Genomic DNA, 24,529 nt, shown 5'->3' with positions numbered 1-24,529 from the left:
AGCTGAAACCCATCTACCTAAAGGTCCTCCAGGCTATCTAACCTTTAACGAAAAAACGGTTTTTCTCGGAACTTAAAAAAAACTTGGAGCTACTCTTTGATAAAGCGCTAACGAAAATCAGTATTTAATAATACTGAAAGTTCTGTGTAACTTACTGTCATCCTTAGTGCAGGGGCCATGCTAATCTTCTCTGTATCGTTTCAAATTGACCAAATGCCCGAAGGCAAGCATGGAAGTTTAAATTTAATTATTTATCGACCAAGGCTTAACCTCGCTTAATTATTTCGCCTCCGATCGATTCCCTCCAGAACCGCAATTCCTCTTTATTTTCTACGTGGATTTGCTTATATTCATATCAGCACAGTTCTGCCAACCGAAATAGCCTCAAATATATATCACTAAGGAGGAAAAACAATAGGGAGGCCGCTTTACCTTTGATGTGCCCAATTGGGCATCAACGAAAGCCCCAAATCCATTGCTACTCTCTATCTCCACTGCGAACTCATCTAAAGAGCAAATGATTACATTTTGGTACGTGAATAAAATTCGAATTTGTTATAGAGGATGAAGTGCCCTTCATCGTGAGAGATTTCAGGAAAAAGTGCATTTTCTAGCGTTGAGCTGCATAGCTCCATCCCGGCTTCATGGCACCCCCTCGTGGCCGTCGTTTACTGGATTCAATTTGTCTGCTTTTAGATAAGGCGCGTAAAAATGGCAGTTCTTGAATATTAGCATTATAGCTGCTATCTTACATTTTATTTATTTGCTCCAGTCTTTTGGTATCCTATTGAATTTGGTAATGAAAATTAACCCTGCGAAAATACAAAAGAATGTCCATATCCCGTAGGTACCCGCGAGAGTAAAATCAATCTACTAATTTCCATACTTATCCTACGTTCGCCTCCTCCATTACAACTATATTACTGCTTCGGTCATCTCTGCCCACAATAGTACTGCTTAGATCCCTCTGGAGCTTTGTTAGGTCAATTATTGACTGCCTGTACAATGGCTCCCCGCGCTCCCTGGTCCAAGCCATCAAGGATATCCATGTCCTTCCTATCAATCACAAACCCGTAGGCATCTGCATTGTTTGTTATCCTGCCGGGTGTATCGCTCTTAGGTAACGGCACCCAGCCCTTCTGCAGACAGTATCGTATGAGAATCTGTCCAGTTGATTTGTTGTACTTCTCTGCAAGCGAGACGAGTGTCTTGTCGTGGGCTTTCTGGTTGCGAACGAGTGGGCAGTAAGCTTCGATGACAATACCCTGGGAATGACAGTATTCTACTATCTCCCTCTGTTGGCACCAAGGGTGGAGCTATACAATGATGTTTAGCTTAGTTTATACGCTTCTAGCAGTTTCATTCCATCTGCTTCACACACCTCAATCTGATTGACTGCTGGGGGAAAGACTGTTGCAAATTCTTTCATTTCCTCGATGTGCTGCTTGCCATAATTGCTAACCCCAATATCGTGAACCTTCCCTACTTCTTTTGCTTTTTCCAAAGCTAGCCACATCAATTTCCTGCTTTCTTTTCCCCCATTTGGACTATGTATGAGGAAAAGATCCACATAACCATCTAGCCCATCAAGCTTCTGCACGCTATCAATGATTCGGGCGTAGGTCGCGTCAACGTCGATTCCAGGCGAAAGTATCTTAGTTGTAATGAAAACATCCAATCTTGGTATCTTAGATTCTCGGAGTGCTCGTCCAACTTGTGCCTCATTTCCGTAGTATTGTGCCGTATCTATATGGCGGTAACCAGCTTTAAGGGCTTTGAGGCATGATTGAACGCAAGTAGGCCCGTGCGACTGGTAGACGCCAAAGCCAAGGAGGGGTATCCTATGATGACTGTTCGGAAGAGGGAGGACGGAAGCTATAGTGAGCCAGGAAGACATGGTTCTGTAGGTCCTGCTGATTTAGCGACGATCCATAAGAGAATTCCGCCTAAGGACTCTCCTACGAACTGACCCTTCATGTTACTGTGTCACAAGCTATTTTTGCTACGACTCGAGATACTAGTTTCGGAGGGGTTTGGGTGGGCTTGACCGCCTTGGAAGAGACCGGCAGAATCGCCATCCGAACTTTTCTTCTCCCCACCTTCCATAAGAAGCTTCATCAATGAACTTGGACAAGATGGTGCTCCAGGCCATCAAATATGCTCGAGGCCAATTGGAGATCCTCGACCAGCTCAAATTACCCCATGCCGAGGAGTACGACCATATCTATTCCAGTACGGACGCATGGCACGCCATTAAGGAAATGCGCACCCGAGGTGCACCTGCAATAGCAATAGTCGCTGCTCTTGCACTGGCTGTCGAATTAGAGAATATGAAACTCTCTTCAATCGCAGAAGAGGTCAAGGTCTTCATTGACGAGAAATTGGAATATTTAATCACCAGTCGACCAACAGCTGTTAACTTAGCGGATGCTGCGAGGAAGCTCAGCAAAGTAGTGGATGCGGCTGCAACGAAAACTAATGCGAGTGGTTCAGACGTCAAGAATGCATATATCGAAGCAGCTGAGCAGATGTTAGTTGCCGATGTGCAAGATAACGAGGCAATTGGCAGGCATGGAGCTGAATGGATCCTCAAGAACACAGAGGCAGGCCAGAAGGGGCAGGTCAGCGTACTAACGCATTGCAATACTGGGTGAGAAGTGGTTGAATGTTTCTTAGCATTATGACTGACTTTCTAGATCTCTTGCAACAGCAGGTTACGGCACAGCACTCGGCGTCATTCGTTCTCTTAATTCTAAAGGATCGCTAAAGCACGCCTTTTGCACAGAGACACGTCCATACAACCAGGGTTCCCGACTGACGGCGTTCGAACTTGTTCATGAAAAGATACCTGCAACGCTGATCACAGACTCAATGGCAGCTGCTCTCCTACGTCTCAAGGGACCCACAGAAAATGTCGCCGCAATTGTAGTTGGTGCGGATCGGGTTGCAGCTAATGGTGATACAGCAAATAAAATCGGTACATATTCATTGGCCATTGCAGCCAGACACCATGGCGTAAAGTTTTTGGTTGCAGCGCCACGTACGACTATAGACCTGGGCACCAAATCAGGCAAGAACATAGTGATAGAGGAGCGGCCAGGCAAGGAAGTCACTCTCATCAAAGGACCACGACATGATGGTGTTTCTTTGGATCTGAACGTTGTGGAGACAGTCAGCATAGCTGCAAATGGTATTGGTGTCTGGAATCCTGCATTCGATGTCACCCCAGCAGAGCTTATTGATGGTGTCATAACGGAGGTTGGCGTGGTTGAGAAGGATAGTGAAGGAGTTTTTCATCTTGATGGTATATTTGGTGATAACAACTATGAGGTGCGGCCCTCAACGGTTGGAGGCGTATAACACAGCTCTAATTTAGCCATTCTCTGTGGTTTCTCCCAATACGTTGAATCTTTCATGTCTTGCAATTCGATCTGAGAGATGGACTTGCCAAATACCAGTGTTGTCCAGAAACCGCAGAAACGCATTTCTGCCGAGACCCAGACTGGTGTATGGATCGGTTTAAATGCCTTTCGTACGCGTTTGCTTGCATCTTGCGCATGTTCTAGGCTTCCAAAGCCTTGGATCCAGCCTTAGCTGGAACTTGCGCTCTTATCTTCATTGCTCGACTTGCTTGGCTGTGCTTGAGAACCCTTCGATTGCTCCATTCTTATCCTCTCCTCTTCATCTGCCTTCACTAGAAGCTCGTCAATCTTTTTCTCTAGAGCCGTCAAGTGGTGTTCAAGCGCGGCTGCAGTTCGTTCGCCCCGAGCAAGGTCCTGAAATGCCTGTTGATGGACATTAGCGATTCTGTCGCACTGCCAGAAAAGTTCAGCTGGACAAACCTGAACAAAATCAGTTTCATTCGAGACATTCTCTGCATTTCCGTTCTGCTGGGCAGTCATTCTGTGGCAAGGTAGGCCTTGTATTGTGAGTGATGATTGTGATTCGCCATTGAACTCGAAGGTTAATGGCGATGACCTCGTACTGTACTTGGCTTACGACGCCGCTAGCGCGTGCGAGCTTCACCTCCGTGTGAGAAAGGCTGCACGGACGAACAACCACCTCCGCAACGACACCGCGACACTCCTCGTCTCTGATCCACTTATACCTACATCTACCCCACACTAATTATATCGCCCCCTACGACTTGACATCGAATCTTTAGGCAACATGTTCTCCGGTTCAAGCTCGTTCTTAGGGGGCGCCAACAGTAGTCGGCCGGGGCAACCTCAATATGGTCAGCAGCAGTCTTTCCAACAACCTGGAGGCTTCGGCCCACAGCCTACTGGGTTTAGCGGAGGTCCCCTACAACCTCAGTTTACAGGCTTTCCAGGACAGCCGCAGAACTTTGTCCCCCAGCAGCAACCGCAATTTACAGGTTACCCGGGCCAGTCTTTCCAGCAGCCGCAACAGCAACAGCAGTTTCAAACCGGGCAGCAAAATCCTCCAATGCCACAACCGCAACCGCAGCCGCCTCAGCTACCGCAGGTTCCACAACCGACAGGCATGACATCGTCGCAAATAGCGGACTCCTTCAGGTCCAATGCAGCAAAGCCGCCTGTCCCGAAAGCTTCGACAGGGACGTCGAAGATACCAAATATCAGGTTGTCGTTTATTACAGCTCAAGATCAGGCAAAATTTGAGCAATTATTCAAATCTGCAGTGGGCAACGGCCAGGCATTGTCAGGGGACAAGGCCAAGGACCTTCTGCTCAGGTCTAAGCTCTCTGGAGATGCCCTATCCCATATATGGTATGTATACTTACAAGACTTTGGGGTTGATTACGTTATTAATTAAAGTCAGGACCTTGTCAGATACCACGAAGTCGGGACAACTTCTTTTCCCAGAATTCGCTCTTGCAATGTACCTATGCAACCTCAAACTGACTGGAAAAGACCTACCCAACTCCCTTCCAGAGCGAATACGAAACGAGGTCTCAAGTATGGTAGATATTATCTCCTTTGGAATACCAGATGAGCAACCAAGTCGTCCTGCTCCTCGGGGTAATGCTCCGAATTTCGATGAGCCTGCAATGCAAAACACGCAACCTCCACCAACCATACAGCAACCGCAGCCTCAACAATCAAGCATCCAGCTGCTCTCCACGTTGGTCTCTCAGCCCACAGGATTTGGATCCCAAATGACTGGCTATCCCCCACAATCTGGACCGATGCCTCAACCTACTGGGATCCAGGCACAACCTACTGGATTCGGAATGCCACAAGCTATGGGCTATTCCGGACCTCGACCGCCAATGCCACCAATGCCTACCGGATTTGGGTCGAATCTTACACCTACCCAAACGGGACTTGCTCCCTTGAACTCTCAATCAACCGGGGTTCCAGGTCAATGGGGCTTAGTTAATGCGCCTGCAACTGGACTTCCAAACATTGAAGCCTTGCATCAGCGAATGATGCCTCAGCCTGGGCGAGAAGGCGGCTATACGACTGCTGGCCTTAGGGGGAATGCAACAGTTCCATGGGCAGTGACCAAAGATGAAAAGAAGCTGTATGATGACCTCTTTAAAGCGTGGGATGGGTTTGGCAAAGGCTATATCAGTGGAGATCAAGCCATTGAGATATTTGGGCAGAGTGGCCTACCGAAAACAGAATTGGAAAAGGTCTGGACTTTGTCTGACCCCAATAACAAGGGTCGGCTTAACCTTGATGAATTTGCTGTTGCAATGCATCTCATCTACCGAAAGCTCAATGGCTATCCTCTTCCAAACCGCCTGCCTCCCGAGCTCGTCCCCCCGTCGACTCGAAATTTCAATGATTCTATCGGGACCGTCAAGTCAATGCTTTCTCGTGACGCCGAGGAAAGGAAGAATTCTGGTGCTTTCCTTCAACCCCAACGGACTGGCGTAAGCTACCTAAAGACTCATTCCTTCCGTCAGCCTAGCCCGCTTAGCACAGGCCGAAAGGATGCCACTGTCTTCAAGAATAATGATGACAATATTGGATATCGATCGAGCGCGCGTCATCGGCTCGGAGGTGGCGGTCGTTCACCGTCCCCTGCTACTCCTTCATCCCCTGGATCTGAGCGTTCATCTGATGAGCCGTCCATTGACCAGCTTCGAAAGATGATTCGAGAAAAACAAGTTCTTCTAGATGCCATTGACATCCAGGATGAGGATCGTGCGGATGAAGATGATGCATTAGATCGGAGAGATCGACGCGAATCAGAGGACCTTTATCGCCGTATCCGGCGAATCCAAGAAGATATCGATAGTCATCCTAATGCCTCGATGAGATCCAGCGATTCGGACGCTGAACGCAGAGCTCTTCGTCGACAATTACAAGGTTTGACGGACCGCCTGCCGGAATTAGCGTCAAATGTGCGGCGAGTGGAACGTGAAATTGCAGATGCAAAGTTAGAGCTATTCCGGTTGAAGGATGCCAAGGCACATCCGAACTCGGCGGCTGCAATTGTTGGCACAGGCCCTGGAGGCTCTGTCACCGAAGCAGACCGATTGAAAGCCCGCGCAAAGGCTATGATGCAACAGCGTTCTGCTGCTCTAACTGGCAGGCCTATCCCGAGCGGCGGTGATGATGCGGGCGCAGCCGCGAAAAGGCTGGAGGAGGAGAATTCTCGCGTACGAACTGAGAGGGAGAACAATGAGCGCATGATTAGAGACGTTGAAGATAGTGTGAACGAATACGGCAAAGGGCTTATAGATAGCCTTAAAGAAGGTGGTCACGATGCTACGAGCGAACATGAGCGTAGAAGATGGGAAGACGGCTTAGGAGTTGAAGATGAGGTCAAGGATTTCATTTTTGACTTGCAGAGGAGCAGCAGAGCGGCTAGAGTCCGAAAAGAAGAGTGAGTTCTGCACGGCCTCTCAATGGAAATCTTCTAATATAATCTAGCTCTTCCAGAGACCGATATGGGTCAAGCTCACGCGCCGATGATATCAGCAGACCTCCTACGGCAAGTCGATTTGATAGCTCATCTCGTAGTGTGGAACCTGTCACTCGCCCTGCTACTACACCCCCTAGCAGCAATGCATCTTACTCTTCGTACAAGACTGCTGAAGAGCGCGCTGCTTTTATCAAACAACAGGCTGAACAGCGGATGGCTGAGAGGCTTGCAGCTTTGGGCCTCCGCGCACCTGCTAAATCTGGAGAAACTGTGCAGCAGCGTCAAGAGCGTGAAAAGAAAGAAAGAGAAGAGAAACTTCGTCAAGCCGAAGAGGAAGATGCTCGCCGTGAAGAAGAAAGGCAGCGAAGACTTGCCGAGGAGTCAATTGCTCCACCGTCCGCAAGCAAATCGAGTGCTAAGAGACCTCCTCCGCCACCTTCGCGTAAGAATAAGTCGGAAGTTGTTCAACATGATATTAAACAAGCTGAAGCTGAAGCTAAGAGAGCTGAACATGAAATCGCCGAGAAAGCTTTACGAGATCAACAAGATGCTCAAGAAGCGGAGAGAAAGAGGATGGAGTAAGCTTCAAAGTACTCACCTTGGATTAACTATAGTTTTCGCTAACAAACTTAACAGGGATGAAGAAAGAAGACAGGAAGAAGAGATTGTGAAGGAACGGGAAGCGGCTCAAGCCCGGCTTCGTGCCTTGGAAGAGCAAGTCAAGCAAGGCAAAGTCAAGAAAGAAGAAGAGAAGCGTAGAAAGCAAGCTGCACAACGCGAGGCTAAGGAGAAGGAGGCTCGACTAGCTGCACAACGTGCTGAAATTGAAGCAACAAGAGAGCGGGAACGCCAACTCCAACTACAGTTGGAGAGCCTTGACGATGAAGACTCATCTGATGATGAAGGTCCTCAAGAAATTACTCCGCAAGAGACGACTCCGACTGCCAGTCAGGAGCTCCCCCGAGAAACAGCGTCTCCTCCAGCAGCTCCCCCAATGCCACCCGCTGCTCCTTCACTCCCCCGCCAGGCTAGCACACCACCTTCTATGACCAGCCCACCGCCTTCTTCGGTGACCAGCCCACTCCCTGGTGTTGCAGATACGGAAACTAAGAACCCCTTCCTCAAGAAAATGGCACAGTCAAACGAAGCCAATGCTAGCATCCCTACTCCTCCACCACCACCAGCAAGTACGAACAGTGAAGTATCTACAAATCCTTTTCATCGTTTAACGCTGGAATCGAACGCCAAAGCCGCATTTACCGAGGCCGCAGCTTCTCCTGCCATCCCTCGTTCACGCACAAGACCAGAGGATGATGACTGGTCTGTAGTTGACACTGACGCTGAGACATCTTCGGACGATGACGACGATCGTCCCAGCGGTGGCAATGCCAAACAGCTTGCTTCTATCCTGTTTGGAACTATGGGACCTCCACGTCCATTGTCCCCAATGGACAACAAGAGCCCTCGTGCAGAGAGTCCTGCTGTTGCCTCGCCGACTGGGGCTCCCCCACCACCGCCGCCAATGCCTTCTGGAGGTGCTCCTCCTCCCCCGCCTCCTATGCCAAATGGAGGTGCCCCTCCACCACCACCAATGCCCCCAATGGCCCCTAGAGGAGGTGGGCTACCCGATCGAGGGGCGCTGCTGGGAGAGATTCAACTCGGCAAAGGACTGAAAAAGGTGGAAACGAAGGATAGGAGCACTGCTACTACTGCTGGTAGAGTCTTGGGATAGGCCGGAATGCGGAGAGATTTAGCTTTGAGTGGGCTTTGTATTGTTATTATATTGATGGCCTTGCGCATGAATAGACTGACTAAGTGGATAATGTGATTTCGAAAGTTGTAGTAAATTGTAGAATCTGGGTTTGCAATCCTAGCTCTGTTTATGTCCAATTATATTTTATTTTACTAGATACTCATGTTTCAATTAGTTAGTCCGTCTTCCCGAGTAACATCAGTTTTGGTTGGCTGTTTTCGAAGGCGGTGTGTCGACACAAAGCCGAGACCTAAACATCGGCATCACTACACCTTTCACTTCCTCGACATTCACGGCAGGACCTCACTCATATTCTGTTTTCTCTGTATAAGCACATATTATCCTCGGAAATATTCTTTTAATATATTAATACCGCACGCGCACCTTCCTCCTCTTTGGACGCCTCGCAATACCTTTTAGAATAGATCGTGAAGGAGACATTTCTCTAGAGAAGCCAGGATGAACGCGCCTGACAGGTGTGTACTTTTCATTTCATGCTCTATATTTCGATATCCTACTCGTGATGTGTTTCGTCATGATGGTGGAGAAGTGAATTCACAAGGTGATGGCGAATATCGAGTCCCTCGCGCCTTCTTCACTCAGACTGGAGAGCACCCCAAGACAACTTTTTCCCACCAAAACTCTTCCTCAATTTCTGCTTGTACCTTCCGGTAGCCGTGTACGGCATATTGTCAGACCCTTTTACTTGTTCAATATGAGGATCACTTCTGAAGAAGATGAGCGCCCTAGGTTCGAGCTCTTCATCCTCGGAGACGACGAAAAGAAGGTTGAGTGGAAGGATGAGACTCGTAAGCCTACTCTGCTCTGCCCAAGCCTGACATTTATCCCTACTCACCTCGTTCCAAAGGCATTCCGAACACCGCTACCTTCGTCTTTAATAAAGAAGACCACACGCTCGGCAACCTACTCACGGCGCGCCTCCACAAATATGACTATGTCACCTTCTCCGCATACAAAGTCCCACACCCGCTCTTCGCCAAGTTCGAAATGCGCGTTTCCACGGATGGCACTGTCAGCCCCAAAGACGCCATCGTGCGCGCGTGCAGAGATATCGTGCAGGATTTGGAGATTCTGAGTCGCGGGTTTACGACTGAGTGGCTCGGCAAGAGGATCGTATCGGAGGGAGAACAGGAGATCAGTGCTAGGGAAAGAGCGCTGTGATAGGTGGATAATGCGAGTCGGTTGAGCAGGGCCGCAATGCATAATTCGGCGTTCAATATGGGCATCTGGGCCGGCGCTTTGAGGTTTTATGTTTCTGTGCTGGAGATTGGAAGAAATGCTTATGTGGAGAGGATCATTAGTGTGAAGGCAAATGATGGGGACAGTAGCTTTGGTGTTACTTTGGCAGGTTTAACCCCCGAATGAGATATCTTGTCTGCCCCCTCCTACTTATCTTATTGGCCTTCCAAGGACGTGGACTTGTTCAAGCGATAGAAATGTTCGAGGAGCTCGAGATCTAGTCATGTCCATTCAAACACCGCAGTCTGCTTTAAGTCCAGCTAGAGAATAGACTTGTGCCAATTTCCGGATCTCTAAGTTCGCAAAGCGTTTTGCGATTGCGTAAGTCTAAGCTAAATACACTTGTAATAATCACAGCCTTATAGATCCAGGAGCTATGCGAATATTGGAAACTTTAAGGACTAGTGAGAAGCCTCTTATTTCTTTATATATTTAATATATGCCGCGTTTACAAATAGCCTCGAGTATCTTAGAGGAATATAGAGATCTGCTGTCTGTGAAGCTGTAAAGAATTTTTGGATACTTCTTAACTCAACACTCGAACTTCAGTGCACAAGAAGAGATTGCACAAGTCTCGCAGCGTAGTTTAACCTTATTATAGCTCGAAAGCATAACTAGTGCCTGGGATTGGCCTACTTATAGATTAAGAGACGGTATGGTAGGATTACTCTGTCATTCTATTATGCACAGGTTACATGGCATGGCAAGGGCTTGATGGACGGCCCGTTAGTAGTGCATTGGACCTAACGTAGCTGTCCTATGCATAGTAGTCTGGGCTATAGAAAAACGATGGTGAGCCATAGGGACGCCTGGAGTTTAACATTCAATAACTTTCCTATCTATAAGCGTTCAATTATTTAGCAGAGGAATGAGCATAATAGGCGAATAGTAAAATGCCCGTCTGAGCACTTGAATGACTTAAACTAATGCTAAAAATCAAGACGGTTTTTAATAGATAACTACTTGTATTCTCTATTCATACAGTAGAGAGCGGGAAGAAGCGCGGCCGCACTAGTTTAGTTCAATCTCAATGAATTAATGGTAAGGACTGAGGAAGTAAACCACTAGGTCAATTGAGACTAGCTACACCGCGGTGCTATGCACAGTGAGTTTATCATCCTATCTATAAAGAAGAGAGGAAGATTCCGTCTGCAAGTAGAAGTGAGCGGTAAGCACAGGATGCGAAGTGAAATCATATGAAAGTATTGTTTTAGCCATGGTGTTTTATGGAGTTAGCATTCATGATTTCCATACGAACGAAAGATTCCTAGAGATTCCAGTTGCATGTCCCTTTGAAGCAGTCTAATGGCTTAGTGTTGCTAGACCGTTCTAAGGCGAAATTGGGCGCACAAAGAGAGATGTGGCTGGCAGTATGTATGAGCAGGGGTAGACAGCACATTCGTATAATATGGGTTGGCTCTTAGTACTCAAAAGGTCATAAGTATCGAGATTTACGGGACGTTGTGAGTGCTGATCGAGCAAGACTTGTCCAAACATGGTAGTACCGTCGAGCTATCTGAGGTAGATCATGGGCTGTCTTCATATTAGAAGCCGCCTACTTAACTATATAAATTTGAATAAAACATGTACGGCTAATCATTGCGCTCTCTCCCATTGCTCGGAAGCAGAGAGACAACGCACCCAAGATCGGCTGCTGGAGGTTGTTCTCCACTCAACTAACGGTCTTCGTTTTCATGGAACCGCACACCATCACGAAGATGGCGGGTTTCTCAAATCGAAAATGCTTTTTGTGAGCGTGATAATTTGCGTTGTTCATGAAGAGGAAAAGTGAAAGAGAGAAGCCGCGAACTTTTCTTAAGACGAACTGCTCGGCCGCCAAGTTTTTCCGAATGCGCGCCCCGCCAAGTTCCAATTTCTTGGGCTGACTCATAGTTTATGCCTTCAAAAATGTGCGATTTTGGTCACTTTCAACTCCTCATACTTCGACGACTTTACTAAGGAAAAGCACTCTGTACCAACTCCCGTTTTCATCTCGTACACACACACCGGAATTTTTGAACTGCCCAGCATGGATTCGGATTCGGACACGCACCACGACGAGACTCTACAGGACTCGGAAGCTGAAGAGGTGGAAGTGAAGCCTAAATCGACATTGAAAAAGTCCTCAGCGCCCATCCGTGAGCCGGTTATAAGGCCAGAGCTCCCAGAACAACCAGAACCAAAAGACGTCGACTTCTCGAAATTAACACCTCTCTCACCCGAAATTATCGCTCGTCAAGCAACCATAAACATCGGCACAATCGGCCATGTAGCTCACGGGAAATCAACAGTAGTGAAGGCAATTTCTGGGGTGCAGACTGTCAGATTTAAGAACGAGCTGGAGAGGAATATCACCATTAAGCTGGGATATGCGAATGCGAAGATATACAAGTGCGACGATGAGGAGTGCCCACGACCAACATGCTACAAGAGCTTTAAGAGCGAGAAGGAGGTCGACCCACCATGTGAACGAGAAGGATGTACGGGGAGATACAGACTGCTCAGACACGTTTCGTGAGTACCGAGCATGGTTTGCTAGAAAACTTTAGGGTTAATACTTTGTTCTTAGATTCGTCGACTGCCCTGGTCACGATATTCTTATGAGCACTATGTTATCAGGTGCCGCTGTCATGGACGCAGCACTACTCCTCATTGCCGGTAACGAAACCTGTCCTCAACCTCAGACATCAGAGCATCTTGCGGCCATTGAAATCATGAAACTCAACCACATAATAATTCTGCAGAACAAGGTGGACTTGATGAGAGAAGAAGGCGCAGAACAGCATTACCAGTCGATCCTCAAGTTTATTCGTGGCACAGTTGCGGACGGCTCACCAATCATCCCAATTTCGGCCCAACTTAAGTTCAACATCGACGCTATTAACGAATACCTGATAACAAAGATCCCTGTACCAATACGAGACTTTTCGGCGGAACCGCATATGATCGTTATTCGGTCATTTGATGTGAACAAACCCGGTGCTGAAATTGAGGAACTAAAGGGAGGTGTGGCCGGTGGCAGTATCCTTACTGGTGTTCTGAAGTTGGGTGATGAGATTGAGATTAGACCGGGTATCGTCTCAAAGGACTCAACGGGTAAGATTCAGTGCAAGCCAATCTATAGCAGGGTTGTGTCGTTGTTTGCGGAACACAACGATCTAAAGTTTGCTGTTCCTGGAGGTTTGATCGGTAAGTCACACAACTATTGCTCCCTAGTATTACTTCGCTAAGATTTTGTCCAGGCGTTGGTACTCGGGTAGACCCCACCTTGTGTCGTGCAGATCGTCTAGTCGGATTCGTTCTGGGCCTGAGGGGCCACCTTCCTGCAATCTATACTGAGCTAGAAGTAAACTACTTCCTTCTTCGAAGGCTACTGGGTGTGAAGACTGCAGACGGCAAACAGGCCAAGGTTGCGAAGCTTAGCAGGAATGAAGTGTTGATGGTCAACATCGGCAGTACGGCGACAGGTGCGAAGGTTATCGCAGTGAAGGCTGATGCAGCTCGCCTGAGCTTGACAAGCCCGGCGTGTACCGAGATTGGAGAGAAGATTGCGTTGAGCCGAAGGATAGAAAAGCACTGGCGGTTGATTGGATGGTAAGTTGACATGCCCTACTCGTCCTTTCTCCAAAACAAGACTGACATTAAAACGCAGGGCCAACATTGTTGCGTAAGTGATACGATGACATTACTTCTCCTTTGCAGCTAACATGTTTTACTAGGGGAACTACTTTATCACCGACCACCGATTGAACCCATTTTCTTTGTTGGGGTAGTTTTGGGACTGGGACTGGGACGGATGGCCAATGAGGATTCCATGATCACGGTAATGCGTATAACGAAGACTAGCAAGAGTCGCATGCCTTAGTTTCCTTCTGTACCATGCTCGGAGCATTCTCTGAGCCTGTGGAGTGGCATCGTAAGGATAGACTGGGGAAAAAGTTGCGATATGTACTGCAAGCGACCATGTTTGGAAATTTACATAGCGAGAGCTTTACAGACAATACCCTGTCAAATGCAGACAAGAACATGATACATAAAAACAAGTGTTATTCAGCCAATGCATCCAGGGTGTTGCGTGTGGTGTGATCCAATGGGGGAATGTGGAATGGGCACCAGAGTCGGACTTAACTAAACTCTGACCTCCGGAGGCGAGCGGGCTTTCACATGCTCCAGAGCTCAAACACGGACATGCATCTCAGCAACTCAACTTAGCCTGTAGCAAACCCCTCATCAGCCTTTCTAGCTATCCTAGAAGGCTAGCCCTCGTTCAATCAGGCTATATAAAGTACGCTCCATCCCGTTCACATGCCCATTTGCCAAGCGTTCCTAACCTCTGCCGTCCACGTGCTCACATTTCACTTCCCCAGTTCCATCTCGACCATAACATCAGTATTCTCACGACATTTTGAGTTCCGGACATTTCTACACCGCTACACACAATCAATCCATCGATTCATTCATATACCCATTCATTCGCCTGCATAATATAAACGAATAGCCCAGCCATGAGCGACGACGACCAGCCATCACCGCTCCCCAACGACATTCCTACCTGGAACCCGCACATCCACCGGCCTGTCCCGCGCCGGCATTACGAGTTGAACCCGGGCACTGACTTCGCGGCACAGTTAGATGCCAAATTACTGCGCAGCCGGGCCGTGAGCAATGGCAATGGCGAGAACCCGTCGCCGCCGTCGCGGACGAAGTCCCTCCTCAACATGACGTCCTCGACGCTCTTCGGCATATACTCAGATGCAGGGACGGGAGGCGAGCGGAGCGAGGCAGCGACGCCATGGGGGACCGGTGCGGAGACCCCGGCTCGCACGTCCAGCGACGTCTGGGATGCGAGTCCGGAGGTCAAGGCGCGACCGGCGGTGCGGAGGGAGAGGATAGCCAAAGGCGGAGAACTGTGGCAGCGGCCGAAGTTGAAGCAGCGGCAGGGCTTCTGGGGCGCTGTGTTGCTGCTCGGCCGCATCTTTGCGCTCTTCTCCTTCGGCGTCGCGTATGGGGTCATAGTGTCGCATCTGCATGACACGCGGAACCTCGCGCCGGTGCGCATGCAGGGCGTGGATCGTAGTCAGTGGCAGTATTATGTCGTGTGGGGCATTGCGGGCGTCATACTGGGCAGTCTACTCCCGTATGTCGATTTGCTTTGGGAGAGAGACGCGCCGCCGGAGGAGCGGACGGAGGAAAAGACGAGTCCGCAGGCACCGCTGGGGGAACAGTGGAATCCGGTTGTTAGGAGCATTGGGGCGTTTATTGGGATTGCGTTTGCGATTGTAAGTCCGAAGTCCGGATGTTGCGCCCATCCCTACTCTTCCTTCCCACCTTACCTAATATTGCATACAACTTCTCCCTCTTCCACACATGTAATGTGGAAATCGAATTCGGGATGCTAACTGGTTTCCCTAAAGCGTAAACTCCCCTGGCAATCCACGCTCCAAGTCTCCGTCACCCTCTCCCTCGTGAACCCAGCCCTTTGGTACATCCTCGACCGATCTAGGCCTGGCCTTGCCCTCTCCACTCTTGTCAGCATCACATGCACCTCTATCCTCCTGCTTGCAAAACCGGATATCGTGCCCTCGCCTGCTGCCTCTATCGCTAACGCCACCGGTCTACCCTCGGTCAATCAGAGAAGCAACGGCCCGAATGGCGGTACCGGAGTCCCTGAGCTTTTCGCCGGCGTTGTCAGCTACGAGAGCCTAGGTGTAGCGACCTGGATTGCTAGCGTACTTTTCTGCAGTTGTATATGCTTTGGAAATATCGGCCGGCGGTTAGCCGTGCTTGATGAGTGGAGTAAAAGATCGTAAGGAGAAGAAATAAAAAGTTATCGCAGTCATTACGCATTGAAAACTATATGCTACGGTTAAAATTACCTCCCTGAGACGGTCATTCTGTCTTGTATTCTCCGATATTGCATTGGGTGTGGTGTAGCCGCTGTGTTTACCACCGCTGGCATTTAGTTTAGGGAAACGGTAGGACTTGTATTGGTATGAGAGTGGGATAGGATAAGATGTATAGAGGCCTCCGCTCGCTCACGCGTTAAAACATTGTGTTAGTAGTATTACTGAGGTTAGATGGGCCTGTGAGCTCTTCAACGTCCTCAGTGAAATGGCATCTAGCTCTCGAAGCGGCGTCAGTGTTTGCTATATGTGGTATGCGGTGGTGTGACGTTGATGTATTTCCCGACCAGGAAATCTGGTCTCCGTAGCTACATAGAAGCACGTGCGCTGCGTCCTACTACTACAAAATCATTGATGGAGATTGTCCACAACGTCTGGTCTAAAACTTCTCTAAGTGTTGAGGGTAGCACTAACAGCAACGCTATTCCTTATAACATTTATTAGCTATTTTAATTAAAGCTATTCCTATATCACTAAAATTAGAAGTGGTGGAACTTTATCTTTAAACAATTTAAGGTAATGCATAGCTTCGCTGCATGATAATGTTGGCTGTTACCACCAACCAAAGACTAACAATGAAGATGCCTGGGATCTTGATATTCAGGGCTTTATCGGTTCCTTCATCAACGGTCCGAGAAAACATCTCCACTAGGATGTCAGAAATTTGTTGTCTAGTCGTGGTGGTCCATGATTTCTGTAGGAGCAGTAACGCCTCGTTGACCTAGCGGATAGTAATGGGGAAGTCCTGCGAGGCTTGTAAACCATAATTCATTGGATATCTCGTGGTCTAGAGTTACACAGTACATAATATATCCCCACAAGGAGAAGCTATTCAAGCGCCCCTCGTAGCTCACATGACAGATGCAAGAACCCTAAAACAGTTAAGCCCCCCCATACCCACACCGCGCCAGAACCCGAAAACCCGCCATGAAAAGAAACAGCAGCAAAAGACACTGCGTCAGCAGAGGAACTTGTACATCTTCTTCCACCTCGGCCACGCAGCGCGCTCTAAACGCTCGTCCGCAATCAGCTCCGCGAGATTCAGCTCGCGGATGCCAGTGTGCAAGTCCATGTTGTGGGACCGGATGAACGGCGTGCGATACACGATCTTGTATGCGATATAGAACACCAGGATGACAGGAAACGCGAGATACAGCCCGAAGAAATTCCGTACCAGCTGGCGTGTGCTCATGNTCTTGTAGCCCAGCGGCGCGCACGCGGTCCAGAACTGCGCGATCAGCACGAGGATGTTGAAGGTGAGGCCGATCCAGGACCCGATGACGCCGGGCTGCGAGCGGAAGGCGAGCTCGTCGAGCGTGTGGCCCTGCACGCGCCAGCCTTTGCGGAACCGGATGTGTGCGAAGCAGATGCTGCCCCAGGTGCAGATGGATGAGAGGCCCGAGATGGCGAGCATCCAGTTGAAGGCGTCAGCTTGCCTGTTGGAGCCGGCGAGGAAGGCGAGCAGGCCCAAGGCAGAGGCGAGGCCGATGGACACGAGGGGACGGCCTTTGCGGTCGATGTAGGCGAAGATTTTCGGGGCTTGGTTCTGCTCTGCTAGGGCTGCTAGAGTGCGGGAGGAACCGTAGATAGAGGAGTTGCCAACACTGATGACTGCGATCATGATGACGGCGTTGAAGACCGATGGAAGACCATCAATTCCTGCATTTGTGATGGCGATGACAAAGGGGGAGGCGACGGCGTCAACGGAGGTTTTTCCATTTAGGAGTCGCTCGTCTGTGTATGGCACAAGGAGGCCGACGAGCAAGAGGGAGACGATGTAGAATAGAGTAATACGCCAGAAGACCTGCTTCACGGCTGTGGGAAGTGACTTGCGTGGGTTTGCCGTCTCAGCCGCCGCAAGACCTACTAATTCCGTACCACCAAAGGCGAAGGCGGCTGTCACAAAAGTACTACAGAGACCTTTGAAGCCATTGTTGAAGGCACCTGGGTCGCGCCATAGCGTGCCACCAATATAGCCGCCATTGGGACCGCCACCACAGTTGATAACAACTCCTAGAATGATGAAGCCGATGACTGCTGTCACTTTGATAGTGGCAAAGACAAATTCAGCTTCACCGTAGCCCTTGACACCGAATAGGTTGATGGCGACGATTAGAACTAGGAAGATGGCAACCCAGGCGTCGTTGTTGATTTTGCCGTGGTTCCAGAATTCAATGGTTAATGTTGCTGAGACAATTTCCAGGGGAAGTATGACAAGCCATTGCAGAGCATAACTACCAGTAGTTAGTGATGCTCGAGCCAATTTACTCGAAACCTCAAAACTCACTTCCAACCCATGGCAAAGCCCCAAGCAGGGTCAAGAAATCGAGTCGAGTACGCAGAGAAGGAACCGGCGACAGGAAATAAGACAGCCATTTCACCCAAAGCGTGGACAGTACAGTATAACATAACACCGATGAGACAGAAAGCTATCAGTAGAGATGCCGGGCCACCATGAGCCAGAGCACTGCCGGAACCGACGAAGAGACCAGTGCCTAATCAAAATAATTAGAATTCTCATACGCCTCCAGAAAAAAAAACCCCCCAGAACGGGTCAAGCATACCGATAGAACCACCGATAGCAATCATCTGTAAGTGACGTCCTTTGAGTTTCCTGGCGAGGGGCGAGTTCGCAGTATTCTGTGCGGCGCTTTCGACATCAAACACTTTCCCATCCGCACCAAGGGTCCCTCTGGGCGTCATAACAATATTCGGATCCCTTTTGAAACTTTCGAGCATCCTCCTCCCAAGGCCATCCATATTTTCTGACGATTCTCTATAATAGGCGGGCGCTAATGATTCCGGCGAGTATCTGCCATCTGAAGCCTTCCTACTACTCTTTTCGGTGTCGAACATCGCGATAACCAGAAAAGCACAGGTGCGAAATCGACGTCTGAAGGAATGAAGCAGGTAGCGATCGAGTTAACGGCCACTACAGTCACCAGAGGTGGAGACAGTCGTTAGAAGTCTGGTGGTGAGCCGGACATGTCCAGTGGCCAAGGCTAAGATAGCTTACAGCCTTGCAGGGTACAAGGCGCAGTCAGACTTATTAAAGTGCAGCTGAGGGTGCAGGACGAAAGCTTAGGAAAAGTCTAGGATGCCGATGCTAGCAGGGTCCAGAGCCCGATTATCGTTGGTATCGCAACCTTCCTACCCGCGTTTCGATATCAAGAGGATGCACGAAAAGGCTGCTGTTTGGTCGTCATCGCGGACATGGTTGAATGGCGTAGGGTCCATTCAATTCCCATGCCCGGGGAACGGCTGTACAGATCTCGCCAATTACGAGCTTGTCCGACGAGGGCTAGGGATGGTGCTACGCCCCGAGTTGCAACCAAGCAACGCCCCGCAGCACCGATTCGTAAATTTCCCCGACCGCCGCTTTGGGCCTCTTGACGGCTAAACTCTACTTGGCGATGGTGACTGACGATAAACAGACAAGCGCGGCTTCTGTCTCCTCTGCAAAAGCTCTAGGAAAGGGAGCGTGCGTTCTAGTGAAGTTATTAGCCATCTTCTCTTATCGCAGCCCAACTCAGGGCTACGAGGCTATTTTGGACCACAGCAGCACTCGAGACGAATCGTGTAACTCCAATGCTGACCCTATCAATCTCCATCATATTTGATGATCTCCGCGCATATCAATCTTCTGGGCTCTGAGTGGCTCCTACGCTTGGAGTTCGATATTTACGCCACTTCCGTCATCCTGCTTGTCCGTGTTTGAACAATGTGCGAAGACCTCGGCATGCATACGTGCCTTATTAGTGTATCCGGCCAATTTAGATGCCTTAGCGAATCTGGGGGTTGGTCTTTGGTTCGTTTGGGAAGGTCGACATGTTACTCGTCCAGAACCCCGGCGCCGTAATTTAACGGTTTGCAGGTTCAATTAAGACGTTGACGAATGTCCATGGCGTCTTTCTGTGTCACACTCGGCGTCAGAAGCTGAGATTCAAAATAGTCTGACAGCATTAGGATAGGTCCATCGGTACCAGCACTTCATATATCCTCTTCAGGCTGGAAGACCTTGAGAGAATCTTACTGAAGCATATTTCCGATGTGCGAAGCGCTTGCGTTGGTGGCAATAAGAGGCCATTCTGGATCTAACAGCTCCTGCATCGAGTGGCGTTTACTGCGTAGCGCGAATGATAAGAATAGCGTGGGCGGACCATTCCCGAATCCAAGCGCTGCCCACCCATTAGGGCCAGGAGCACACGACACGAGACCTTTTGGCACGGAACTGCCCCAATCAGCCCATTATTTACGACGGAGGATTTGAGGCTGAAACATTGCTCATCCGATATTGGACACCAGGGAGACATTAACTGAGGCAGCAGGGCCACCGGAACGCTGGACGACTTCAGGAGCAGTGACAACAAATGATTTATGATTCGGGTTTTTGCTTTTGATGATGGCTTGCAGAAGAAGCTGTCATGGAAGGCGGCTCGGGTAGGGCTGATTCTTAGAGCGCAAAGAGGGCGTACAGCGTCTCCTGACAGTTCAGACAGCATCGGTTTCCTGCATTAGGGCCCTTTTTCTTTTCTAAGTCCCAATCATCACTTCCCCTCTGCCCAGGCTCTGACCGCTCGTAGCATTTCTCCAAGAGAATTTGATACTGAGATTGTTCGTAAATTTGGGAGAAATGGCAATGGCTGTTCGAATTAGAAGATGAAATTAAGTCAACTCTAAGCGTTACTGGCCCCAACAACCGTCTGTTCCACTCAACATAGCTAGCTGTGGCATATACTAGCTCTGCACCGTAGCACCAAAGTGGCAGTTCATCTCGTGCATTCGGTCGTGTAGACAACAGAAAATATCGCAATCTTGCACCTGCCGCAATTCCACAGGGCAAAACGCAGAACAAAAGAAGGCTTTTACCAAATGTATTGCAAAACCGCTCGTGATCTGCGCAACGCCTTTGCGACTAACCCCACGGAATGACGAGCGGAATTAGGAAGGCGAAACCACTAATGCATGCAACATCTCAGTGGGTGTCGACACTAGTTACGACTTGGCACAACGGGCAGCGTTGCCTTAGACGTCCTTTGATAGCGGCACTACTGGCTAAAGTTTATACGGAAAGGCGAGGCACGTGGGGTGTGGGTCAACCAGATAAAGCCCACGGAATGCGACTATTTAGAGTAGTTAGGAACAGAGGCTAAATCCCCATATCTGAGATACAAGAATGCGGAGGTCGAGGCAGGTGACACTGGTGCAGCGACGGCCCGTCTGTGGCCAGTATTGCTGCGTTGACCCTATGCTTTTTCACACATACAAGATGCACCAAGGCAGGATACGAGAATATGAGACATTACAGGAAACTCTAAACTCTAGGAAAACACTTGCTAGTGGTATCTACGCATGCAACTGGTAAATCAGGATGCGACTTTTCACACTACCCAAACGCCAATCCAGCGCCACTATGCCAACATACAAGGGATGACAAGCCCAATCCTACATTATCCATTACTGGCCATTTGAGAGCAACCCCGATCTCCTTCGAGAATCGGTTTGTTTAGAGAAAAAAAAAGCAAGCCGAGCGAGTCTAGCTAGACTACTCTCAGAAGTGAAGCGAATATCGATATCCAACATCTTCATCCGTTAGGCACTTCCTCTACGAATTCCCCTGGTTTGGTAATAGGAGCGAATTCATCCACCTCTTCAACCTCATCCTCGTCCTCCTCTTCAATTATCTCTCCACTCCGCCGCCCTTGAACACTCGCACTCCTGCTGCCAGTTTCACTCCTCGTACGTGAATTACTAGGGCTCCCGTGAGAGCTAACGTTAAGCATGGGCCCTTTGAACGGACTCCGCTTCCGTTTTGCAAATTTCAACCCAGGGCTCTGTGGCGGGAGACCTCCAAAAGCAGCACCGCCTTCGTTGACTGGCGCACGAACTATGCGTATATTCGAGGGAAATGATGATGTTGTAGGTGTAGCAGGGAGAACCTTCACAGACGTGTGAGGGCTCTTCGTTGGTTTACTAGCTGTCGAAACAGAAGGCGATGCTAGTGATGCCGAGGATGTAGAGGAGGCTTTTGAGTGCGAATGATGGTGATGGATAGAGCGAATAGATGAGACAGACGAAGACGTTGACTTGCGCCCACGAAGGTTAATAGAGCTTCGTCGATAAGAGGAATGAGGTGTCAAGGGAGAGGGAGAAAGAGAAGGCCGCTTATTAGAGCCAGCACTGGCTGTAGTTGATACTCTTGGCCGCTGCGGGAAACTCGCTCTTGCGTGCAAATCAGGATGAGAGTTAATCCCAGAATTGCGATTCGAGAGTGTTCCTGTGCTCGATTGCCGGCCAGTCTCAGGAGAATTCTTGCCTGGCGTAACTTTCGGCGATGTCGCGCTGCTGGCTTTGGAGTTAGGAGATCTTCCTCGTTTCGCGGACTCCCTAAACCAATTTCTAAGAGAATTTAAGTGATTAATGAATGGCTGCTGGTATTTTCGACGTCTTTTTGGTACGAAACCATTTGGATTGAGGAGTTCAGGATTAGTAGATACAACCTGAAGCATACTACTTCTTGATCGTCTCACCTCTTTCGGAGGTGGGAGCGGTCGATTTCGTGAAGAGCTAGCTGATCGTACTGAGTCTTTTTCGATTGGAGGTAGAGGTTTGTCAGAATCTGGAGTTAATCGCGTTTCGGGCAAACGCGGGAGATCTGATATGGCACCTAATTCAAGTTAACAAGACACGAAAGCTATTGTTTTCCTGAGTCTGCATACCTGCGACGCTTGTCCGCTTCATATTCCGGCCGCGGCTCTTCGGAGGATCTCCCAACAGTGGACTGAGCTGTCCTTCTTCATCAGTCTCTCTGATAGTAGGTGCAAGTCTCTCTAATCGACTACTAGCTGCACTCAAGCGCCTTAGACTCTTTGCCTCGGCCTCTCGTTCCTTACGTTTACGTTCTCGTCTTTTAGCCTTGCGCTCTTCCTTCTCTATTAGCAACGCCCACCACCCTGCAAGAGCATCACATCTTTGCGCAAGAACATTCTCGATGACCATGTCGATGTCTACCCCAGCACTGCGCATCCGCTGTAAAGTCTCTTTCTCTAACTCAGTCGTGAACGGGGCCGGCTGTTGCAACTTGAGAATAGCTTGTTGTTGTGGGGCATGATCTGCTAGCCATGGGTTTTGTAATATGTCCGCTAGTGATGGTCTCAAGAGCGGTCGCTTGGATAATAGCTGAGTGATTAGGTCTTTCGCGGTTGGTAGGAAACTCTCTGGATATTTCGGCTCCTCTTTCAAGATCTTCATCTTCGTAATGGTTTCATCGTCGTCGTCAAAAGGTAATTCTCCGGCAAGCAGGGCATACAGAATGATACCCAAACTCCACACATCCACCTTTTCTCCCGCATACTTCTCACCTTTAAGCATCTCTGGCGCGCTATAGCATACCGTCCCACACCACGTTTGGAGATAACTCGCTTTACCTTCATACTCCCGTGTGAAACCAAAATCCACTAGCTTGACATTCTCATGCTTGTCAAGGAGGATATTCTCCAGTTTCAAATCTCGGTGCACGCATGACTTGTTGTGGACATAGGAAACGGCCCCGACGAGTTGGGTGAAGATCTTCTGAGCTTTGGCGGGTTCAATCGGTCCTTTTTGAAGGAGATAGTTATACAATTCGTCGCCTGTAGTCCAGACTAGATTAGATGATGTCGCAAAAGTGTGACTTAAATCTCATGATACCTGGACAATACTCTAGAACAAGCCAGACCAGTGATTCTGTTACAATAACCTCGTATAATCTGGCGATATGTGGGTGTAGGAATTGTCGGTGATGGTGTATTTCCCGTGCTAGATTCCTATCATCCTTTTTGGCTGATTTAAGAACAACCTGCGACACAGCTTAGCTTTGTGTCAGGTATCTGTGGTGGATAGCTCGAGGAGTACCTTGGAGCCATTGGTGAGTTTGTGAGATGCGAGATAAACTTTGCCAAACGATCCTTTTCCTATGAGACGACCGAGAGTATAGTTTCCGACGGTATGGAGGTCCTTTGACGAGAATTCACTATATTTGAGCGATCAGTATCGTGAGCGGGTGATGGGGCGCAGCGAATGGATTTACTCGAGGAGTTCTTTGTAAGAATTTGCCAGCTAGTTGGAGGTCAGCACAAGTTAAATGTCGAAACAAAAGACAAGCGCACCTTTTTCCTCTGAGCTTGTACTTCGGCCTGAGTCTTGAGATTGGCCTGCATGGATTGCGGAGCTCCGGTATCGATGAAGCTGTCTGGGAGCGCGTCATGTAGAAATTCTTGGCGAGGCCGTTAGGAACAGCCGTTTGGCGGGCAAAGCCGAGTCGCGATGAGGCGAATGAGGATACTAGGGAAGAATATGGCGTTGGTGAGGGGCGTGGAGGGGAAAATATGAGATGGAGGTTGGCTTGGAAAAGTTGAACAAGCAATCTCCTGAGCTTGGCCTGGTCGTTACTCTGCGTCTGCGACTTGATGTTGTCGGTGCAAATAATTGGCCGGCTCTTATGGATCCTAGTAGCACATCATCATCGACTCCGTGGCCCTGGTTAAACTACATTTTAATTGCCGTTTATTTAGGCGTACGAATGGTTACTAATTGCTTTTGTAGTTCATGTTGATCGGAGCCATCATATTCCTAAAAATAAACACACCGAGGTTTTCATCAGCTCAATCCTTCCGAACGAATTATGACGATCTAACCGAAATGCAGGAAGATTTCATTATCCTTGGCTACCAAGTCCCAAAATAAATAGGAGTTAGCTAAAGATACTCTATTC

General features: G+C 49.0%; 10 protein-coding genes across 10 annotated transcripts; 6 read left to right on the top strand and 4 right to left on the bottom strand.

The window, feature by feature from the left end:
- Positions 1–713: 713 nt before the first annotated feature.
- K441DRAFT_607134 (Aldo/keto reductase) lies at positions 714–1,943 on the bottom strand. The gene is made up of 2 exons (XM_067645430.1): positions 1,382–1,943; positions 714–1,316 (listed from the first exon to the last, which is right to left on the bottom strand). The coding sequence occupies exons 1-2, from the start codon at positions 1,895–1,897 to the stop codon at positions 984–986; spliced, it is 849 nt and encodes a 282-aa protein (XP_067506286.1). The 5' UTR covers positions 1,898–1,943; the 3' UTR covers positions 714–983.
- A 150-nt stretch (positions 1,944–2,093) lies between these two features.
- Positions 2,094–3,756, top strand: K441DRAFT_632370 (Methylthioribose-1-phosphate isomerase). The gene is made up of 2 exons (XM_067646344.1): positions 2,094–2,650; positions 2,697–3,756. Exons 1-2 carry the CDS (start codon positions 2,121–2,123, stop codon positions 3,358–3,360), a joined length of 1,194 nt encoding a protein of 397 aa, XP_067506285.1. The 5' UTR covers positions 2,094–2,120; the 3' UTR covers positions 3,361–3,756.
- On the bottom strand, positions 3,600–3,902 carry K441DRAFT_423363 (uncharacterized protein; the record flags this gene model as incomplete). Its single annotated transcript, XM_067641562.1, has 2 exons — positions 3,600–3,785; positions 3,843–3,902. Coding segments are annotated over 2 exons (246 nt in total), but the record flags the coding sequence as incomplete, so codon positions are not given.
- A 117-nt stretch (positions 3,903–4,019) lies between these two features.
- K441DRAFT_632369 (uncharacterized protein) lies at positions 4,020–8,844 on the top strand. The gene is made up of 4 exons (XM_067646343.1): positions 4,020–4,751; positions 4,804–6,822; positions 6,870–7,439; positions 7,498–8,844. Exons 1-4 carry the CDS (start codon positions 4,171–4,173, stop codon positions 8,591–8,593), a joined length of 4,266 nt encoding a protein of 1,421 aa, XP_067506283.1. The 5' UTR covers positions 4,020–4,170; the 3' UTR covers positions 8,594–8,844.
- K441DRAFT_40522 (uncharacterized protein) lies at positions 8,686–9,090 on the top strand. The gene has a single exon (XM_067641499.1). It carries the CDS (start codon positions 8,777–8,779, stop codon positions 9,032–9,034), a length of 258 nt encoding a protein of 85 aa, XP_067506282.1. The 5' UTR covers positions 8,686–8,776; the 3' UTR covers positions 9,035–9,090.
- Positions 8,893–10,164, top strand: K441DRAFT_656787 (DNA-directed RNA polymerase II). Its single transcript, XM_067648065.1, has 3 exons — positions 8,893–9,090; positions 9,365–9,423; positions 9,483–10,164. The coding sequence occupies exons 1-3, from the start codon at positions 9,074–9,076 to the stop codon at positions 9,794–9,796; spliced, it is 390 nt and encodes a 129-aa protein (XP_067506281.1). The 5' UTR covers positions 8,893–9,073; the 3' UTR covers positions 9,797–10,164.
- A 1,620-nt stretch (positions 10,165–11,784) lies between these two features.
- Positions 11,785–13,942, top strand: K441DRAFT_607125 (uncharacterized protein). The gene is made up of 5 exons (XM_067645429.1): positions 11,785–12,388; positions 12,444–13,063; positions 13,117–13,468; positions 13,527–13,541; positions 13,594–13,942. The coding sequence occupies exons 1-5, from the start codon at positions 11,904–11,906 to the stop codon at positions 13,622–13,624; spliced, it is 1,503 nt and encodes a 500-aa protein (XP_067506280.1). The 5' UTR covers positions 11,785–11,903; the 3' UTR covers positions 13,625–13,942.
- A 261-nt stretch (positions 13,943–14,203) lies between these two features.
- On the top strand, positions 14,204–16,145 carry K441DRAFT_656784 (uncharacterized protein). The gene is made up of 2 exons (XM_067648064.1): positions 14,204–15,153; positions 15,289–16,145. The coding sequence occupies exons 1-2, from the start codon at positions 14,380–14,382 to the stop codon at positions 15,682–15,684; spliced, it is 1,170 nt and encodes a 389-aa protein (XP_067506279.1). The 5' UTR covers positions 14,204–14,379; the 3' UTR covers positions 15,685–16,145.
- A 208-nt stretch (positions 16,146–16,353) lies between these two features.
- Positions 16,354–18,966, bottom strand: K441DRAFT_694807 (amino-acid permease inda1). Its single transcript, XM_067652753.1, has 3 exons — positions 18,342–18,966; positions 18,065–18,272; positions 16,354–18,011 (listed from the first exon to the last, which is right to left on the bottom strand). The coding sequence occupies exons 1-3, from the start codon at positions 18,631–18,633 to the stop codon at positions 16,736–16,738; spliced, it is 1,776 nt and encodes a 591-aa protein (XP_067506278.1). The 5' UTR covers positions 18,634–18,966; the 3' UTR covers positions 16,354–16,735.
- Positions 18,967–20,957: 1,991 nt separating this feature from the next.
- On the bottom strand, positions 20,958–24,142 carry K441DRAFT_656781 (Pkinase-domain-containing protein). The gene is made up of 6 exons (XM_067648063.1): positions 23,925–24,142; positions 23,846–23,874; positions 23,671–23,788; positions 23,467–23,614; positions 22,497–23,408; positions 20,958–22,444 (listed from the first exon to the last, which is right to left on the bottom strand). The coding sequence occupies exons 1-6, from the start codon at positions 23,973–23,975 to the stop codon at positions 21,363–21,365; spliced, it is 2,340 nt and encodes a 779-aa protein (XP_067506277.1). The 5' UTR covers positions 23,976–24,142; the 3' UTR covers positions 20,958–21,362.
- Between the last annotated feature and the right edge of the window lie 387 nt (positions 24,143–24,529).

This window comes from Cenococcum geophilum, assembly GCF_001692895.1.
Source record: "Cenococcum geophilum 1.58 unplaced genomic scaffold K441scaffold_12, whole genome shotgun sequence".
Taxonomy (NCBI): domain Eukaryota; kingdom Fungi; phylum Ascomycota; class Dothideomycetes; order Gloniales; family Gloniaceae; genus Cenococcum; species Cenococcum geophilum.
The sequence above is the reverse complement of the archived record's forward strand: the minus strand, read 5'-3'. Positions and strand labels throughout refer to the sequence as shown.

What these genes read in the sequence shown, in the direction of transcription:
- K441DRAFT_607134 (XM_067645430.1), bottom strand. Translation starts at nt 1,897, where the DNA reads ATGTCTTCCTGGCTCACTATAGCTTCCGTCCTCCCTCTTCCGAACAGT. An exon ending in CAGCAGTCAATCAGATTGAG is followed by an intron (nt 1,317 to 1,381) that starts GTGTGTGAAGCA and finishes ATCATTGTATAG; the next exon opens with CTCCACCCTTGGTGCCAACA.
- K441DRAFT_632370 (XM_067646344.1), top strand. Translation starts at nt 2,121, where the DNA reads ATGAACTTGGACAAGATGGTGCTCCAGGCCATCAAATATGCTCGAGGC. An exon ending in CTAACGCATTGCAATACTGG is followed by an intron (nt 2,651 to 2,696) that starts GTGAGAAGTGGT and finishes CTGACTTTCTAG; the next exon opens with ATCTCTTGCAACAGCAGGTT.
- K441DRAFT_632369 (XM_067646343.1), top strand. Translation starts at nt 4,171, where the DNA reads ATGTTCTCCGGTTCAAGCTCGTTCTTAGGGGGCGCCAACAGTAGTCGG. An exon ending in GATGCCCTATCCCATATATG is followed by an intron (nt 4,752 to 4,803) that starts GTATGTATACTT and finishes AATTAAAGTCAG; the next exon opens with GACCTTGTCAGATACCACGA. An exon ending in GCTAGAGTCCGAAAAGAAGA is followed by an intron (nt 6,823 to 6,869) that starts GTGAGTTCTGCA and finishes AATATAATCTAG; the next exon opens with CTCTTCCAGAGACCGATATG.
- K441DRAFT_40522 (XM_067641499.1), top strand. Translation starts at nt 8,777, where the DNA reads ATGTTTCAATTAGTTAGTCCGTCTTCCCGAGTAACATCAGTTTTGGTT.
- K441DRAFT_656787 (XM_067648065.1), top strand. An exon ending in TGAGTGGAAGGATGAGACTC is followed by an intron (nt 9,424 to 9,482) that starts GTAAGCCTACTC and finishes CTCGTTCCAAAG; the next exon opens with GCATTCCGAACACCGCTACC.
- K441DRAFT_607125 (XM_067645429.1), top strand. Translation starts at nt 11,904, where the DNA reads ATGGATTCGGATTCGGACACGCACCACGACGAGACTCTACAGGACTCG. An exon ending in AGACTGCTCAGACACGTTTC is followed by an intron (nt 12,389 to 12,443) that starts GTGAGTACCGAG and finishes CTTTGTTCTTAG; the next exon opens with ATTCGTCGACTGCCCTGGTC. An exon ending in TGTTCCTGGAGGTTTGATCG is followed by an intron (nt 13,064 to 13,116) that starts GTAAGTCACACA and finishes GATTTTGTCCAG; the next exon opens with GCGTTGGTACTCGGGTAGAC.
- K441DRAFT_656784 (XM_067648064.1), top strand. Translation starts at nt 14,380, where the DNA reads ATGAGCGACGACGACCAGCCATCACCGCTCCCCAACGACATTCCTACC. An exon ending in TTGGGATTGCGTTTGCGATT is followed by an intron (nt 15,154 to 15,288) that starts GTAAGTCCGAAG and finishes GTTTCCCTAAAG; the next exon opens with CGTAAACTCCCCTGGCAATC.
- K441DRAFT_656781 (XM_067648063.1), bottom strand. Translation starts at nt 23,975, where the DNA reads ATGCAGGCCAATCTCAAGACTCAGGCCGAAGTACAAGCTCAGAGGAAA. An exon ending in AACTCACCAATGGCTCCAAG is followed by an intron (nt 23,615 to 23,670) that starts GTACTCCTCGAG and finishes GCTGTGTCGCAG; the next exon opens with GTTGTTCTTAAATCAGCCAA. An exon ending in TGTTCTAGAGTATTGTCCAG is followed by an intron (nt 23,409 to 23,466) that starts GTATCATGAGAT and finishes TCTGGACTACAG; the next exon opens with GCGACGAATTGTATAACTAT.